General features: G+C 39.2%; 4 protein-coding genes across 4 annotated transcripts; all 4 read right to left on the reverse strand.

Moving 5' to 3' along the window:
* Positions 1-1,983: 1,983 nt before the first annotated feature.
* LOC311018679 (metallothionein B) lies at positions 1,984-2,478 on the reverse strand (the record flags this gene model as incomplete). The annotated part of the gene is made up of 3 exons (XM_084017697.1): positions 1,984-2,075; positions 2,293-2,358; positions 2,454-2,478. 3 exons carry the CDS (start codon positions 2,476-2,478, stop codon positions 1,984-1,986), a joined length of 183 nt encoding a protein of 60 aa, XP_083873823.1.
* A 7,589-nt stretch (positions 2,479-10,067) lies between these two features.
* On the reverse strand, positions 10,068-10,716 carry LOC311018673 (metallothionein B). The gene is made up of 3 exons (XM_084017690.1): positions 10,633-10,716; positions 10,474-10,539; positions 10,068-10,244 (listed from the first exon to the last, which is right to left on the reverse strand). The coding sequence occupies exons 1-3, from the start codon at positions 10,655-10,657 to the stop codon at positions 10,153-10,155; spliced, it is 183 nt and encodes a 60-aa protein (XP_083873816.1). The 5' UTR covers positions 10,658-10,716; the 3' UTR covers positions 10,068-10,152.
* A 3,180-nt stretch (positions 10,717-13,896) lies between these two features.
* LOC311018675 (metallothionein B) lies at positions 13,897-14,531 on the reverse strand. Its single transcript, XM_084017692.1, has 3 exons — positions 14,445-14,531; positions 14,284-14,349; positions 13,897-14,054 (listed from the first exon to the last, which is right to left on the reverse strand). The coding sequence occupies exons 1-3, from the start codon at positions 14,467-14,469 to the stop codon at positions 13,963-13,965; spliced, it is 183 nt and encodes a 60-aa protein (XP_083873818.1). The 5' UTR covers positions 14,470-14,531; the 3' UTR covers positions 13,897-13,962.
* Positions 14,532-18,444: 3,913 nt separating this feature from the next.
* LOC311018680 (metallothionein B) lies at positions 18,445-18,873 on the reverse strand (the record flags this gene model as incomplete). Its single annotated transcript, XM_084017698.1, has 3 exons — positions 18,445-18,536; positions 18,689-18,754; positions 18,849-18,873. 3 exons carry the CDS (start codon positions 18,871-18,873, stop codon positions 18,445-18,447), a joined length of 183 nt encoding a protein of 60 aa, XP_083873824.1.
* Positions 18,874-19,445: the final 572 nt, after the last annotated feature.

Raw genomic sequence — 19,445 nt, forward strand, 5'->3', positions numbered from 1 at the left:
TTGTTAGGAGCCTGAACGCAGCACTGTCCCCTTTTTTGCGCTCGCCACCGTCCTGCTGCTTTGTGTTTTTCCACTTAGCTGCGTGCATAATGAGCCAAGTCATTATGTGACATTACGTCAACCACTGTTCAACATTTTCTTTTTAGAAACATCAATTGATAGAATAACACAGTTAATCACAGTCCACGTGACATTACAAGAAGAAATTACAAGAAATGTTTTTTTTTTTAACTTTATTGAGAAAGTTCATTACAATATAAACATGTCTCCTGGTTTGTTACAGTGTTTACAGTTCCCAGTGAGGTGCTCGCAGATTTTATGTAATGACACAAAAACAAGTTCACTTCGGTTCAGTTCTGTTTTTATTTGTCATTGTTAGTAACAATGAAATGCAGTTGGAACAAAGACAGAGTTTTCAAGTGTCCCATGTTACTTTATACAGATCACCCCATAGAAAACACCAAATAAGTGCCATATAGTCAATACAAAGTGCTGAGTGCAATGAATAGTTATGCATAATGATGTAGGGCTTGTTAAGGATACGGGGAGGGGGGTACCATAATGCAATGATGCAAGACCCAGCTCACCATTTATTGTGGCTTGAGAATGTTATCTACAATTGTGGGGTGTCATTTTATTGCCTGATTTATATCTTCCAGGCTCTTGCCTAACCAGAAGGTCATTGTCAATTCCTGTTGAAACGGCTTCAATAAGCAAAACAAAAGGAAATGGTTGATGAATAAACCAGGTGTTTTATAGAGCCGAGCCTGAACCTCTTATTTCATGTTATGTATTCTTTATGTAACATCGCACAATGCAACTACACAAAATTGTTGAACTGCCTTTAAATGTCATGTGCCAGTGTGTGAAGCAGCAACTGCTTTAAATTGTATTAATGTGTGTGAATTATCACTAAACAATTTAAATATTAATGTAGAAGTTTACATATTTTGACTTAAAGATTCCAATGAAGTTCTCTTAATTCTATATAGCACTAAATTACAAAACTATGTTTTTCTCTGGTCAAAATCTGTTTTATTTAAAATGTAATTAAGTGGTAAAACTTATTGCAAGATAAACAGTATTTTTCTTCAAAAGGTTGTCCAGCCATCTAAAATGTTTGCCTTTAAAAATACATAGAATATTGTGATTCTGTACATATGGTCAATGTTTTTTGTTATGTTTCTCATTCTTTCACATCTAATTTGAAAGGGGAAAACCCAACACATAATGAATCATGGCACAAAATAAATGTAATGGGTCACAAGTCTGAATAAAACCAGTTTAAATGTAACCATTTATATTATATTTTTAGTCAGCAAGTTAAGTTTTGGGGTTATGTACTTTTACGTCAAGCATTCAGCTTGAACCAGAAGCCCAACCTAAACTTGGCTGTGACAACATGGAATAGCTGTGCTGCTTTAACTACTTGTTCACATTCGACACAAATCTCTTCAGGTTTAGGCAATCGGTGTACGTACTTGTTACGCTTAGGACTCAAACCATGACAGAAAAGCCCTGGAGGAGGCCCCATGTGGTAATGGCTCACTCAAATTTGATATAAAACGTAGGTTAGTAGCATACAAGTCTTTTGTTAGCACTCCTGCACCACAACCTTAAACAGTTATATCCCTAGTTTCCCCCCTCCCTTGATCATGATATCAGGACTGGACACTGCAGCCTTGGCACATGAACTTAAGCCATGTAGTGACCTTGGTCAGATGTCTGTATACAACATTGGAGCCACAATGCCTCAGCTAATTTTCTACTGAGGCTTGAAACCCTATACACATGTAGAGACTGCTTTCACCCAAACCAAGACAGCACAGCCACGTTAAGGAAAATACATTTATTTCAACATTGAAGACAATTATAAATTACAAAAAACACATGCTCTAGACATTGGCAACTGCAATGTATAAGACATGAGCCAAAAGCAGACCGGACAGGCTCCATCATAGAGGGCTGATGTTAAGCGGCTCCTCACTGACAGCAGCTGGTGTCACACGTCTTCCCTTTGCACACGCAGCCAGAGGCGCATTTCGTGCAGCCGGATGGGCAGCATGGGCAGCAGCCTGCAAGAGGAACAGATTAGTGGCCAAAAATTCAAGGACGTGACATTGTATGTTCTAGGAGGCAACAAAAACGGCGAACTCGAACGTATAGCACCACGTTGCAGCTCGTTAAGCCAATTTAAAAAAAAGGCACCTGGGCTGTTTTTCTACGTTTCATATTCAGATACAGACTAGGAACAGAAATAAACAATTGACGGATTTTAAAATAATGACTCACTCTTCTTGCACGTGGTGCATGAGCAGTTTGTGCAAGAGCAGGATCCTCCGCAGTTGCATGTTCCACCTGTAAAAAACAACAAAATCAAGACAGATCAGCTTGATGACAAAGTAGTTTAACAAAAAAAGACACGACCAAACGTTTTCAAAAAGAATACTCACTCTTGGAGCAATCACAAGGGTCCATGTTTCCTCTTCAAAGGTGATGTCGCTTGGCGTTCAGGTGCTGAGTATCTGGTCTCTAACGAGTCAGTGTTGTGAATCAGAGAGGATGGCGAGGCTCTTTTATAGCGTGCTGGGGACAACAGCGCCGGGTGCAAACTGCGCCTGTCACGCGCATCATGCAGGCACGTACGAGATGATTACAAATGGGTTTGTGCACACGCCTCCACACACATCCGGGAATGAGAGCAGAAGTTACCCACCTCGTCTCCATACTGAAAGACACTAAGTGTATGGAGTTAGATTTGTGTCTTTATCACATGCGAGAAAATAAATGATCTGAGAGAAAAAAAAATGTTTGAGAGAAAAAATTATCACACTGATAGCAAAAAAGCATTTGATGAGAGAAAAAAAAATATTTGAGAGAAAAAGTTTTCATACCAATAGCCAAAGATAATAATATTTGAGACTAAAAAAAGTTTTGAGGGAAAGTATTTTCTCATAGAATATAAAAAAATATACATTTTCAAAATTATTTCTGAGAAAAAAAAAATCTCTCTCAAAATATATTTTTTTTACTCTCCAATATAGATATTTTGCTATCAGTGTGATAATTTTTTCTCTCAACCATTTTTTTTTCTCTCAGATCATTTATTTTCTCGCATGTAATAAAGACACAAATCTAACTCCATAACTGGGACCTGCGTCTCCCACTCGGACATCAAAATACTCGCTTTCTACTGTGTGGTATGATGAGAGAGTAAATTATAGCCTGTTTTTAATGTGGATACATTACTAATTGCGGTGTGTACAGACTGATGGGTCGTGCGCTCCGTTTGCACACGGTCAACATAACATTTGAGGTAATGTGGGGAGAATGATTTAAACTGTTATTAATTTACTAAAAGAAGGCAATTCCAATAATATATTATGAGCCCTTTTATTCTGAAGGTCAATTTCATTTCCGGAAACCCTCTGTCTCTTCATGATATGTTTAGTTATATTGTGTCGATGTAAAGGAAATGCTAATGTCACGGTGACACACGACAGTTGTATTCTCCCCCGCGTTTCCCCGGTGTTTTCGGGTGTGTGCACACGGTACTACAAACAACACTTTCCACACATTGTTGTGGTCCTCGCGCTCCCTCCCACCACCCAGTCTGCGCTCTGCACCCGGCCGCTTCACAGCGCGCGTGAACAAACCAAAGTAAACAGGCTATTAAAACGTTGCCTTCAGGTACGGCGCGCTGTGGGAAATATCTACTTTACGAGTTGACTTATGTGATAAGTTACTCCATGGGGCAAATACAGAGTTATAAACCGGCAAAGAGCTCCACGGGGTTGCTATCGATACGCGATATATAAATGTGATGATTAAAACGAACATGCTAGTTTGTGACGCAGAAGTTAGCAGCCTGGACTATTGTGGTGCTTTTTTCTTTTAAACCCTAAAGAGATAATCAGCATACTCACATTGCATTATATATGGGACTTATTTTTTTGAGGGTGCCAATATGTTTATATGTTTGTAACTCTTAGTGACACATTTTCAGACATTGTTTAACTTCGATGTTCTCGGATGTAGGAGCGTTTGTTAGGAGCCTGAACGCAGCACTGTCCCCTTTTTTGCGCTCGCCACCGTCCTGCTGCTTTGTGTTTTTCCACATAGCTGCGTGCATAATGAGCCAAGTCATTATGTGACATTACCTGAACCACTGTTCAACATTTTCTTTTTAGAAACATCAATTGATAGAATAACACAGTTAATCACAGTCCACGTGACATTACAAGAAGAAAATACAAGAAATGTTGTTTTTTTACTTTATTGAGAAAGTTCATTTACAATATAAACATATATATATATATATATATATATATATATATATATATATATATATAAAACTTAATAATGTCACTGTGTAACTTCCCCACGTTTCCTGACAATGTTAAGTCATGATGTTTTGCCTTTCTTAAAAATACTATTTATTTTATTTATTACATGGGCTACAATGATGTGGAACATGTTCAACTGTCTCTGGTTTGTTACAGTGTTTACAGTTCCCAGTGAGGGGCTCGCAGATTTTATGTAATGACACAAAAACAAGTTCACTTCGGTTCAGTTCAGTTTTTACGTGTCATTGTTAGTAACAATGAAATGCAGTTGGAGCAAAGACAGAGTTTTCAAGTGTCCCATGTTACTTTATACAGATCACCCCATAGAAAACACCAAATAAGTGCCATATATTCAATACAAAGTGCTGAGTGCAATGAATAGTTATGCATAATGATGTAGGGCTTGTTAAGGATACAGGGAGGGGGGTACCATAATGCAATGATGCAAGACCCAGTTCACCATTTATTGTGGCTTGAGAATGTTATCTACAATTGCGGGGTGTCATTTTATTGCCTGATTGGAATATCTTCCAGGCTCTTGCCTAACCAGAAGGTCATTGTCAAGGACTCTATTACTAGTACTCTACACATTCCTGTTGAAACGGCTTAAATAAGCAAAACAAAAGGAAATGGTTGATGAATAAACCAGGTGTTTTATAGAGCCGAGCCTGAACCTTTTATTTCATGTTATGTATTCTTTATGTAACATCGCACAATGCAATTACTCAAAATTGTTGAACTGCCTTTAAATGTCATGTGCCAGTGTGTGAAGCAGCAACTGCTTTGAATTGTATTAATGTGTGTGAATTATCACTAATCAATTTAAATATTAATGTAGAAGAAGTTTATATGTTTTGACTTAAAGATTCCAATTAAGTTCTCTTAATTCTATATAGCACTAAATTACAAAACTATGTTTTTCTCTGGTCAAAATCTGTTTTATTTAAAATGTAATTAAGTGGTAAAACTTATTGCAAGATAAACAGTATTTTTCTTCAAAAGGTTGTCCAGCCATCTAAAATGTTTGCCTTTAAAAATACATAGAATATTGTGATTCTGTACATATGGTCAATGTTTTTTGTTATGTTTCTCATTCTTTCACATCTAATTTGAAAAGGGAAAGGGGAAAACCCAACACATAATAAATCATGGCACGAAATAAATGTAATGGGTCACAAGTCTGAATAAAACCGGTTTAAATGTAAGCCATTTATATTATATTTTTAGTCAGCAAGTTAAGTTTTGGGGTTATGTACTTTTACTTCAAGCATTCAGCTTGAACCAGAAGCCCAACCTAAACTTGGCTGTGACAACATGGAATAGCTGTGCTGCTTTAACTACTTGTTCACATTCGACACAAATCTCTTCAGGTTTAGGCAATCGGTGTACGTACTTGTTACGCTTAGGACTCAAACCATGACAGAAAAGCCCTGGAGGAGGCCCCATGTGGTAATGGCTCACTCAATTTGATATAAAATGTAGGTTAGTAGCATACAAGTCTTTTGTTAGCACTCCTGCACCACAACCTTAAACAGTTATATCCCTAGTTTCCCCCCTCCCTTGATCATGATATCAGGACTGGACACTGCAGCCTTGGCACATGAACTTAAGCCATGTAGTAACATTGGAGCCACAATGCCTCAGCTACTTTGCTACAGAAGCTTGAAACCCTATACACATGCAGCGACTGCTTTCACCCAAACCAAGACAGCACAGCCACGTTAAGGAAAATACATTTATTTCAACATTGAAGACAATTATAAATTACAAAAAAACGTGCTCTTGACATGAGCAACTGCAATGTATAAGACATGAGCCAAAAGCAGATCAGACAGGCTCCATCATAGAGGGCTGATGTTAAGCGGCTCCTCACTGACAGCAGCTGGTGTCACACGTCTTCCCTTTGCACACGCAGCCAGAGGCGCATTTCGTGCAGCCGGATGGGCAGCATGGGCAGCAGCCTGCAAGAGGAACAGATTAGTGGCCAAAAATTCAAGGACGTGACATTGTATGTTCTAGGAGGCAACAAAAACGGCGAACTCGAACGTAGGCTATGTCCCCACGTTGCAGCTCGTTAAGCCAATTTGAAAAAAAAAGGCACCTGGGCTGTTTTTCTACGTTTCATATTCAGATACAGACTAGGAACAGAAATAAACAATTGACGGATTTTAAAATAATGACTCACTCTTCTTGCACGTGGTGCATGAGCAGTTTGTGCAAGAGCAGGATCCTCCGCAGTTGCATGTTCCACCTGTAAAAAAACAACAACATCAAGACAGATCAGCTTGATGACAAAGTAGTTTAATAAAAAAAGACACGACCAAACGTTTTCAAAAAGAATACTCACTCTTGGAGCAATCACAAGGGTCCATGTTACCTCTTCAAAGGTGATGTCGCTTGGCGTTCAGGTGCTGAGTATCTGGTCTCTAACGAGTCAGTGTTGTGAATCAGAGAGGATGGCGAGGCTCTTTTATAGCGTGCTGGGGACAACAGCGCCGGGTGCAAACTGCGCCTGTCACGCGCATCATGCAGGATGATTACAAAGGGGTTTGTGCACACGCCTCCACACACATCCGGGAATGAGAGCAGAAGTTACCCACCTCGTCTCCATACTGAAAGACACTAAGTGTATGGAGTTAGATTTGTGTCTTTATCACATGCGAGAAAATAAATGATCTGAGAGAAAAAAAATGTTTGAGAGAAAAAATGATCACACTGATAGCAAAAAAGCATTTGATGAGAGAAAAAAAAATATTTGAGAGAAAAAGTTTTCATACCAATAGCAAAAGATAATAATATTTGAGACTAAAAAAAGTTTTGAGAGAAAGTATTTTCTCATAGAATATAAAAAAATATACATTTTCAAAATTATATCTGAGAAAAAAAAAATCTCTCTCAAAATATATTTTTTTTACTCTCCAATATAGATATTTTGCTATCAGTGTGATCATTTCTTCTCTCAACCATTTTTTTTTCTCTCAGATCATTTATTTTCTCGCATGTAATAAAGACACAAATCTAACTCCATAACTGGGACCTGCGTCTCCCACTCGGACATCAAAATACTCGCTTTCTACTGTGTGGTGATGAGAGAGTAAATTATAGCCTGTTTTTAATGTGGATACATTACTAATTGCGGTGTGCACAGATTGATGGGTCATGCGCTCCGTTTGCACACGGCCAACATAACATTTGAGGTAATGTGGGGAGAATGATTTAAACTGTTATTCATTTACTAAAACAAGGCAATTTTAACCCAATAATATATGACGAGCCCTTTTATTCTGAAGGTCAATTTCATTTCCGGAAACCCTGTGTCTCTTCATGATATGTTTAGTTATATTGTGTCGATGTAAAGGAAATGCTAATGTCACGGTGACAAACTACAGTTGTATTCTCCCCCGCGTCTCCCCGGTGTTTTCGGGTGTGTGCACACGGTACTACAAACAACACTTTCCACACATTGTTGTGGTCCTCGCGCTCCCTCCCACCGCCCAGTCTGCGCTCTGCACCCGGCCGCTTCACAGCGCGCGTGAGCAAACCAAAGTAAACAGGCTATTAAAACGTTGCCTTCAGGTACGGCGCGCTGTGGGAAATATCTACTTTACGAGTTGACTTATGTGATAAGTTACTCCATGGGGCAAATACAGAGTTATAAACCGGCAAAGAGCTCCACGGGGTTGCTATCGATACGCGATATATAAATGTGATGATTAAAACGAACATGCTAGTTTGTGACGCAGAAGTTAGCAGCCTGGACTATGGTGGTGCTTTTTTCTTTTAAACCCTAAAGAGATAATCAGCATACTCACATTGCATTATATATGGGACTTATTTTTTTGTGGGTGCAAATATTTTTCTTTCGTTACTCTTAGTGACACATTTCCACAGATTGTTTAACTTCCATGTTCTTGGATGTAGGAGCGTTTGTTAGGAGCCTGAACGCAGCACTGTCCCCTTTTTTGCGCTCGCCACCGTCCTGCTGCTTTGTGTTTTTCCACATAGCTGAGTGCATAATGAGCCAAGTCATTATGTGACATTACGTCAACCACTGTTCAACATATTTTTTAAAAACATCAATTGATAGAATAACACAGTTAATCACAGTCTGCGTGACATTACAAGAAAAAATTACAAGAAATGTTTTTTTTTTACTTTATTGAGAAAGTTCATTACAATATAAACATGTCTCCTGGTTTGTTACATTGTTTACAGTTCCCAGTGAGGTGCTCGCAGATTTTATGTAATGACACAAAAACAAGTGCACTTCGGTTCAGTTCAGTTTTTATTTGTCATTGTTAGTAACAATGAAATGCAGTTGGAGCAAAGACAGAGTTTTCAAGTGTCCCACTGTTACTTTATACAGATCACCCCATAGAAAACACCAAATAAGTGCCATATAGTCAATACAAAGTGCTGAGTGCAATGAATAGTTATGCATAATGATGTAGGGCTTGTTAAGGATACGGGGAGGGGGGTACCATAATGCAATGATGCAAGACCCAGTTCACCATTTATTGTGGCTTGAGAATGTTATCTACAATTGTGGGGTGTCATTTTATTGCCTGATTGGAATATCTTCCAGGCTCTTGCCTAACCAGAAGGTCATTGTCAAGGACTCTATTACTAGTACTCTACACATTCCTGTTGAAACGGCTTAAATAAGCAAAACAAAAGGAAATGGTTGATGAATAAACCAGGTGTTTTATAGAGCCGAGCCTGAACCTCTTATTTCATGTTATGTATTCTTTATGTAACATAGAGCACAATGCAATTACACAAAATTGTTGAACTGCCTTTAAATGTCATGTGCCAGTGTGTGAAGCAGCATCTGCTTTGAATTGTATTAATGTGTGTGAATTATCACTAAACAATTTAAATATTAATGTAGAAGAAGTTTATATGTTTTGACTTAAAGATTCCAATTGGTAAGTTCTCTTAATTCTATATAGCACTAAATTACAAAACTATATATGTTTTTCTCTGGTCAAAATCTGTTTTGTTATTTAAAATATAATTAAGTGGTCAAACTTATTGCAAGATAAACAGTATTTTTCTTTAAAAGGGTGTCCAAAAGCTAAAATTACCTGCTCCACTGTCTCCCTCTCCCCACAGCTACACTGACCCATTGGGTGTTTTCCTATTATATTAAATGTAGATCACAAACGTTCCGTGTAGTCTTCTTCTTTGTTTTACAGCAGTTTGCATCCTATAAGTTGCATCACTGCCTTCTTCTGGTCTCATTTTTTTGGGGTTATGTACTTTTACTTCAAGCATTCAGCTTGAACAAGAAGCCCAACCTAAACTTGGCTGACAACATGGAATAGCGGTGCTGCTTTAACTACTTGTTCAAACGTTTGACAGAAAAGCCCTGGAGGAGGCCCCATGTGGTAATGGCTCACTCAATTTAATATAAAATGTAGGTTAGTAGCATACAAGGCTTTTGTTAGCACTCCTGCACCACAATATTAAAGTTATATCCCTTTTCGCCCTTCCTTGATATTGAATATCAGGACTGGACACTGCAGCCTTGGCACATGAACTTAAGCCATGTAGTAACATTGGAGCCACAATGCCTCAGCTACTTTGCTACTGAGGCTTGAAACCCTATACACATGCAGAGACTGCTTTCACCCAAACCAAGACAGCACAGCCACGTTAAGGAAAATACATTTATTTCAACATTGAAGACGATTATAAATTACAAAAAAAAGTGCTCTAGACATTGGCAACTGCAATAAGTAAGACATGAGCCAAAAGCAGACCAGACAGGCTCCATCATAGAGGGCTGATGTTAAGCGGCTCCTCACTGACAGCAGCTGGTGTCACACGTCTTCCCTTTGCACACGCAGCCAGAGGCGCATTTCGTGCAGCCGGATGGGCAGCATGGGCAGCAGCCTGCAAGAGGAACAGATTAGTGGCCAAAAATTAAAGGACGAGACATTGTATGTTCTAGGAGGCAACAAAAACGGCAAACTCGAACTCATGCCACCAGTTGCAGCTCGTTAGGCCAATTTAAAGAAAAAAAGAAAAAAAAAGGCACCTGGGCTGTTTTTCTACGTTTCATATTCAGATACAGACTAGAAACAAAAATAAACAAGTGACGGATTTTAAAATAATGACTCACTCTTCTTGCACGTGGTGCATGAGCAGTTTGTGCAAGAGCAGGATCCTCCGCAGTTGCATGTTCCACCTGTAAAAAACACAAAATCAAGAAACATCAGCTTGATGACAAAGTTATTTAACAAAAAAGACACGACCAAACATTTTCAAAAAGAATACTCACTCTTGGAGCAATCACAAGGGTCCATGTTTCCTCTTCAAAGGTGATGTCGCTTGGCGTTCAGGTGCTGAGTATCTGGTCTCTAACGAGTCAGTGTTGTGAATCAGAGAGGATGGCGAGGCTGTTTTATAGCGTGCTGGGGACAACAGCGCCGGGTGCAAACTGCGCCTGTCACGCGCATCATGCAGGATGATTACAAATGGGTTTGTGCACACGCCTCCACACACATCCGGGAATGAGAGCAGAAGTTAGGCAATTTGGCAGAGTGTGGGACCCGCACGGAGCTTCACCATGTCGTGTTTAGGTTGCCTGTATGGTGACACTAAGTGGGACCTGCGTCTCCCACTCGGACATCAAAATACTCGCTTTCTACTGTGTGTATGATGAGAGAGTAAAATATAGCTTGTTTTTTTTGTTTTTTTTTAACGTGGATACATTACGAATTGCGGTGTGCACAGACTGATGGGTCATGCGCTCCGTTTGCACACGGCCAACATAACATTTGAGGTAATGTGGGGAGAATGATTTAAACGGTTATTCATTTACTAAAATAAGGCAATTTTAACCCAATAGTATATGACGAGCCCTTTTATTCTGAAGGTCAGTTTCATTTCCGGAAACCCTCTGTCTCTTCATGATATGTTTAGTTATATTGTGTCGATGTAAAGGAAATGCTAATGTCACGGTGACACACGACAGTTCTCCCCCGCGTCTCCCCGGTGTTTTCGGGTCTGTGCACACGGTACTACAAACAACACTTTCCACACATTGTTGCGGTCCTCGCGCTCCCTCCCGCCGCCCAGTCTGCGCTCTGCACCCGGCCGCTTCACAGCGCGCGTGAGCAAACCAAAGTAAACAGACTATTAAAACGTTGCCTTCAGGTGCGGCGCGCTGTGGGAAATATCTACTTTACGAGTTGACTTATGTGATAAGTTACTCCATGGGGCAAATACAGAGTTATAAACAGACAAAGAGCTCCGCGGGGTTGCTATCAATACGCGATATATAAATGTGATGATTAAAACGAACATGCTAGTTTGTGACTCAGAAGTTAGCAGCCTGGACTATGGTGGTGCTTTTTTCTTTTAAACCCTAAAGAGATAATCAGCATACTCACATTGCATTATATATGGGACTTATTTTTTTGAGGATGCCAATATGTTTATATGTTCGTTACTCTTAGTGACACATTTCCACAGATTGTTTAACTTCGATGTTCTCGGATGTAGGAGCGTTTGTTAGGAGCCTGAACGCAGCACTGTCCCCCTTTTTTGCGCTCGCCACCGTCCTGCTGCTTTGTGTTTTTCCACATAGCTGCGTGCATAATGAGCCAAGTCATTATGTGACATTACCTGAACCACTGTTCAACATTTTCTTTTTAGAAACATCAATTGATAGAATAACACAGTTAATCACAGTCCACGTGACATTACAAGAAGAAAATACAAGAAATGTTTTTTTTTTACTTTATTGAGAAAGTTCATTTACAGTATAAACATATATATATATATATATATATATATATATATATATATATATATATATAAAACTTAATAATGTCACTGTGTAACTTCCCCACGTTTCCTGACAATGTTAAGTCATGATGTTTTGCCTTTCTTAAAAATACTATTTATTTTATTTATTACATGGGCTACAATGATGTGGAACATGTTCAACTGTCTCTGGTTTGTTACAGTGTTTACAGTTCCCAGTGAGGGGCTCGCAGATTTTATGTAATGACACAAAAACAAGTTCACTTCGGTTCAGTTCAGTTTTTATTTGTCATTGTTAGTAACAATGAAATGCAGTTGGAGCAAAGACAGAGTTTTCAAGTGTCCCATGTTACTTTATACAGATCACCCCATAGAAAACACCAAATAAGTGCTATATAGTCAATACAAAGTGCTGAGTGCAATGAATAGTTATGCATAATGATGTGGGGCTTGTTAAGGATACAGGGAGGGGGGTACCATAATGCAATGATGCAAGACCCAGTTCACCATTTATTGTGGCTTGAGAATGTTATCTACAATTGTGGGGTGTCATTTTATTGCCTGATTGGAATATCTTCCAGGCTCTTGCCTAACCAGAAGGTCATTGTCAAGGACTCTATTACTAGTACTCTACACATTCCTGTTGAAACGGCTTCAATAAGCAAAACAAAAGGAAATGGTTGATGAATAAAGCAGGTGTTTTATAGAGCCGAGTCTGAACCTCTTATTTCATGTTATGTATTCTTTATGTAACATCGCACAATGCAATTACACAAAATTGTTGAACTGCCTTTAAATGTCATGTGCCAGTGTGTGAAGCAGCAACTGCTTTGAATTGTATTAATGTGTGTGAATTATCACTAAACAATTTAAATATTAATGTAGAAGAAGTTTATATGTTTTGACTTAAAGATTCCAATTAAGTTCTCTTAATTCTATATAGCACTAAATTACAAAACTATGTTTTTCTCTGGTCAAAATCTGTTTTATTTAAAATGTAATTAAGTGGTAAAACTTATTGCAAGATAAACAGTATTTTTCTTCAAAAGGTTGTGCAGCCATCTAAAATGTTTGCCTTTAAAAATACATAGAATATTGTGATTCTGTACATATGGTCAATGTTTTTTGTTATGTTTCTCATTCTTTCACATCTAATTTGAAAAGGGAAAACCCAACACATAATAAATCATGCCATGAAATAAATGTAATGGGTCACAAGTCTGAATAAAACCGGATTAAATGTAAGCCATTTATATTATATTTTTAGTCAGCAAGTTAAGTTTTAGGGTTATGTACTTTTACGTCAAGCATTCAGCTTGAACCAGAAGCCCAACCTAAACTTGGCTGACAACATGGAATAGCGGTGCTGCTTTAACTACTTGTTCAAACGTTTGACAGAAAAGCCCTGGAGGAGGCCCCATGTGGTAATGGCTCACTCAATTTAATATAAAATGTAGGTTAGTAGCATACAAGGCTTTTGTTAGCACTCCTGCACCACAATATTAAAGTTATATCCCTTTTCGCCCTTCCTTGATATTGAATATCAGGACTGGACACTGCAGCCTTGGCACATGAACTTAAGCCATGTAGTAACATTGGAGCCACAATGCCTCAGCTAATTTTCCACAGAGGCTTGAAACCCTATACACATGCAGAGACTGCTTTCACCCAAACCAAGACAGCACAGCCACGTTAAGGAAAATACATTTATTTCAACATTGAAGACAATTATAAATTACAAAAAAACGTGCTCTTGACATGAGCAACTGCAATAAGTAAGACACGAGTCAAAAGCAGATCAGACAGGCTCCATCATAGAGGGCTGATGTTAAGCGGCTCCTCACTGACAGCAGCTGGTGTCACACGTCTTCCCTTTGCACACGCAGCCAGAGGCGCATTTCGTGCAGCCGGATGGGCAGCATGGGCAGCAGCCTGCAAGAGGAACAGATTAGTGGCCAAAAATTCAAGGACGTGACATTGTATGTTCTAGGAGGCAACAAAAATGGCGAACTCGAACGTAGGCTATGTCACCACGTTGCAGCTTGTTAAGCCAATTTAAAAAAAAAAGGCACCTGGGCTGTTTTTCTACGTTTAATATAGATTTCAGATACAGACTAGGAACAAATATAAACAAGTGACAGATTTTAAAATAATGACTTACTCTTCTTGCACGTGGTGCATGAGCAGTTTGTGCAAGAGCAGGATCCTCCGCAGTTGCATGTTCCACCTGTAAAAAACAACAAAATCAAGAAACATCAGCTTGATGACAAAGTAGTTTAATAAAAAAAGACACGACCAAACATTTTCAAAAAGAATACTCACTCTTGGAGCAATCACAAGGGTCCATGTTTCCTCTTCAAAGGTGATGTCGCTTGGCGTTCAGGTGCTGAGTATCTGGTCTCTAACGAGTCAATGGGTGCAGTCGAATAGTCTTTTTTGCTCAGGAAGGTTCCTAACTGAAGAAGTGACCCGGAAGTAAACAAGTGGCCGCCATGATAAGAGCTGTTCGAATTCTCTAAATGCATAGGAAAGGAGCTCCAATGCTTCCTTTCAGAGCTCCTTTAGCATAGGATGCAACGGACCTTCCTATGCGATAGGAAAGGAGATTACGCCGACCCACAATTCTTTGCGAGAGCAACATTTAAAGTGCCGCACACCTTGGCCGTTCATGAAAACAAACGATATGTGCATTTACATATTTAACAATGACTTTCATGCAGACATATAGTAATTGGAATAGTGATAATAAATGTGTGTGGACAGTGATAATAATTGAATGTTTTTTTTTTTATTTATTTCAATCATGTTACAAATGTTTGACAAAAACGAAACTAAAACCACAAATGAAAAGTAAATAAAACAACGGTCAAACAGGAAGGAGGAGCTGCTGGACCTGAAGCCGGTCAGTGAACCAGCTGTTAATAAAACCAACATGGGGAGAAGTGGACGATGCGCTTTTTGTAGTCCATTATTGTAGTTTCTCCAGCGCAGACGCACGTCAATCACCGGTGCCGATCATCAGCTGTCAATCATCAGCGGCCGCGTTATAATGACGTATCTTAGTGAAAGTCCGGTCGGATTCTCTGAGCACCGCGGTCGACTAGGCTATTCCTAAGTCCCAAGTCCTTTTGCGTTCTCCTATCGTCTTTCCTTAACCCCGTGACGTTTTCCCCAGAGGTCAAGGAATAGGAGATAGGAATAGGAGTTAGGACCTTATTTTTTGACTATTCGACTGCACCCAGTGTTGTGAATCAGAGAGGATGGCGAGGCTGTTTTATAGCGTGCTGGGGACAACAGCGCCGGGTGCAAACTGCGTCTGTCACGCGCATCATGCAGGATGATTACAAATGGGTTTGTGCACACGCCTCCACACACATCCGGGAATGAGAGCAGAAGTTAGTCAATTTGGCAGAGTGTGGGACCCGCACGGAGCTTCACCAATTCGTGTTTAGGTTGCCTGTATGGTGACACTAAGTGGGACCTGCTTCTCTCACTAGGACATTATAATACTCGCTTTCTACTGTGTGGTGATGAGAGAGTAAAATAGCCTGTTTTTAATGTGGATACATTACTAATTGCGGTGTGCACAGACTGATGGGTCGTGCGCTCCGTTTGCACACGGCCAACATGACATTTGAGGTAATGTGGGGAGAATGATTTAAACGGTTATTCATTTACTAAAACAAGGCAATTTCAACCCAATAGTATATGACGAGCCCTTTTATTCTGAAGGTCAATTTCATTTCCGGAAACCCTCTGCCTCTTCATGATATGTTTAGTTATATTGTGTCGATGTAAAGGAAATGTCACGGTGACACACGACAGTTCTCCCCCGCGTTTCCCCGGTGTTTTCGGGTCTGTGCACACGGTACTACAAACAACACTTTCCACACATTGTTGTGGTCCTCGCGCTCCCTCCCGCCGCCCAGTCTGCGCTCTGCACCCGGCCGCTTCACAGCGCGCGTGAGGAAACCAAAGTAAACAGGCTATTAAAACGTTGCCTTCAGGTACGGGGCGTTGTGGGAAATATCTACTTTACGAGTTGACTTATGTGATAAGTTACTCCATTGGGCAAATACAGAGTTATAAACAGACAAAGAGCTCCACGGGGTTGCTATCAATACGCGATATATAAATGTGATGATTAAAACGAACATGCTAGTTTGTGACGCAGAAGTTAGCAGCCTGGACTATGGTGGTGCTTTTTTCTTTTAAACCCTAAAGAGATAATCAGCATACTCACATTGCATTATATATGGGACTTATTTTTTTGAGGGTGCCAATATGTTTATATGTTTGTAACTCTTAGTTACACATTTCCACATATTGTTTAACTTCGATGTTCTCGGATGTAGGAGCGTTTGTTAGGAGCCTGAACGCAGCACTGTCCCCTTTTTTGCGCTCGCCACCGTCCTGCTGCTTTGTGTTTTTCCACATAGCTGCGTGCATAATGAGCCAAGTCATTATGTGACATTACCTGAACCACTGTTCAACATATTCTTTTTAGAAACATCAATTGATAGAATAACACAGTTAATCACAGTCCACGTGACATTACAAGAAAAAATTACAAGAAATGTTTTTTTTTTAACTTTATTGAGAAAGTTCATTTACAATATAAACATGTCTCTGGTTTGTTACAGTGTTTACAGTTCCCAGTGAGGGGCTCGCAGATTTTATGTAATGACACAAAAACAAGTTCACTTCGGTTCAGTTCAGTTTTTATTTGTCATTGTTAGTAACAATGAAATGCAGTTGGAGCAAAGACAGAGTTTTCAAGTGTCCCATGTTACTTTATACAGATCACCCCATAGAAAACACCAAATAAGTGCCATATAGTCAATACAAAGTGCTGAGTGCAATGAATAGTTATGCATAATGATGTGGGGCTTGTTAAGGATACAGGGAGGGGGGTACCATAATGCAATGATGCAAGACCCAGTTCACCATTTATTGTGGCTTGAGAATGTTATCTACAATTGTGGGGTGTCATTTTATTGCCTGATTGGAATATCTTCCAGGCTCTTGCCTAACCAGAAGGTCATTGTCAAGGACTCTATTACTAGTACTCTACACATTCCTGTTGAAACGGCTTCAATAAGCAAAACAAAAGGAAACACCAGGTGTTTTATAGAGCCGAGCCTGAACCTCTTATTTCATGTTATGTATTCTTTATGTAACATCGCACAATGCAATTACACAAAATTGTTGAACTGCCTTTAAATGTCATGTGCCAGTGTGTGAAGCAGCATCTGCTTTGAATTGTATTAATGTGTCTGAATTATCACTAAACAATTTAAATATTAATGTAGAAGTTTACATATTTTGACTTAAAGATTCCAATTAAGTTCTCTTAATTCTATATAGCACTAAATGACAAAACTATGTTTTTCTCTGGTCAAAATCTGTTTTATTTCAAATGTAATTAAGTGGTCAAACTTATTGCAAGATAAACAGTATTTTTCTTCAAAAGGTTGTCCAGCCTTCTAAAATGTTTGCCTTTAAAAATACATAGAATATTGTGATTCTGTACATATGGTCAATGTTTTTTGTTATGTTTCTCATTCTTTCACATCTAATTTGAAAGGGGAAAACCCAACACATAATAAATCATGGCACGAAATAAATGTAATGGGTCACAAGTCTGAATAAAACCGGTTTAAATGTAAGCCATTTATATTATATTTTTAGTCAGCAAGTTAAGTTTTAGGGTTATGTACTTTTACTTCAAGCATTCAGCTTCAACCAGAAGCCCAACCGACAACATGGAATAGGGGTGCTGCTTTAACTACTTGTTCACATTTTCTGACAGAAATCTCTTCAGGTTTAGGCAATCGGTGCACGTACTTGTTACACTTAGGACTCAAACCATGACAGAAAAGCCCTGGAGGAGGCCCCATGTGGTAATGGCTCACTCAAATTGATATAAAATGTAGGTTAGTAGCATACAAGTCTTTTGTTAGCACTCCTGCACCACAATATTAAAGTTATATCCCTTTTCGCCCTTCCTTGATATTGAATATCAGGACTGGACACTGCAGCCTTGGCACATGAACTTAAGCCATGTAGTGACCTTGATCAGATGTCTGTATACAACATTGGAGCCACAATGCCTCAGCTACTTTTACACATGCAGAGACTGCTTTCACCCAAACCAAGACAGCACAGCCACGTTAAGGAAAATACATTTATTTCAACATTGAAGACAATTATAAATTACAAAAAAAAAGTGCTCTAGACATTGGCAACTGCAATGTATAAGACATGAGCCAAAAGCAGACCAGACAGGCTCCATCATAGAGGGCTGATGTTAAGCGGCTCCTCACTGACAGCAGCTGGTGTCACACGTCTTCCCTTTGCACACGCAGCCAGAGGCGCATTTCGTGCAGCCGGATGGGCAGCATGGGCAGCAGCCTGCAAGAGGAACAGATTAGTGGCCAAAAATTAAAGGACGAGACATTGTATGTTCTAGGAGGCAACATATGAATTTTCAGTTTCATATAAATGTTCAGATACAGACTAGAAACAAAAATAAACAAGTGACGGATTTTAAAATAATGACTTACTCTTCTTGCACGTGGTGCATGAGCAGTTTGTGCAAGAGCAGGATCCTCCGCAGTTGCATGTTCCACCTGTAAAAAACAACAAAATCAAGACAGATTAGCTTGATGACAAAGTTATTTAACAAAAAAGACACGACCAAATGTTTTCAAAAAGAATACTCACTCTTGGAGCAATCACAAGGGTCCATGTTTCCTCTTCAAAGGTGATGTCGCTTGGCGTTCAGGTGCTGAGTATCTGGTCTCTAACGAGTCAGTGTTGTGAATCAGAGAGGATGGCGAGGCTCTTTTATAGCGTGCTGGGGACAACAGCGCCGGGTGCAAACTGCGAGATGATTACAAAGGGGTTTGTGCACACGCCTCCACACACACCCGGGAATGAGAGCAGAAGTTAACCACCTCGTCTCCATACTGAAAGACACTAAGTGTATGGAGTTAGATTTGTGTCTTTATTACATGCGAGAAAATAAATGATGAGAGAAAAAAAAAATGTTTGAGAGAAAAGGTTTTCATACCAATAGCAAAAGATAATAATATTTGAGACTAAAAAAAGTTTTGAGAGAAAGTATTTTCTCATAGAATATAAAAAAATATAAATTTTCAAAATTATTTCTGAGAAAATAAAAATCTCTCTCAAAATATATTTTCTCTCCAATATAGATATTTTTCTATCAGTGTGATAATTTCTTCTCTCAAACATTTTTTTTTCTCTCAGATCATTTATTTTCTCGCATGTAATAAAGACACAAATCTAACTCCATAA

Source organism: Eutrigla gurnardus (genome assembly GCF_963514095.1).
Source record: "Eutrigla gurnardus genome assembly, chromosome: 9".
Taxonomy (NCBI): domain Eukaryota; kingdom Metazoa; phylum Chordata; class Actinopteri; order Perciformes; family Triglidae; genus Eutrigla; species Eutrigla gurnardus.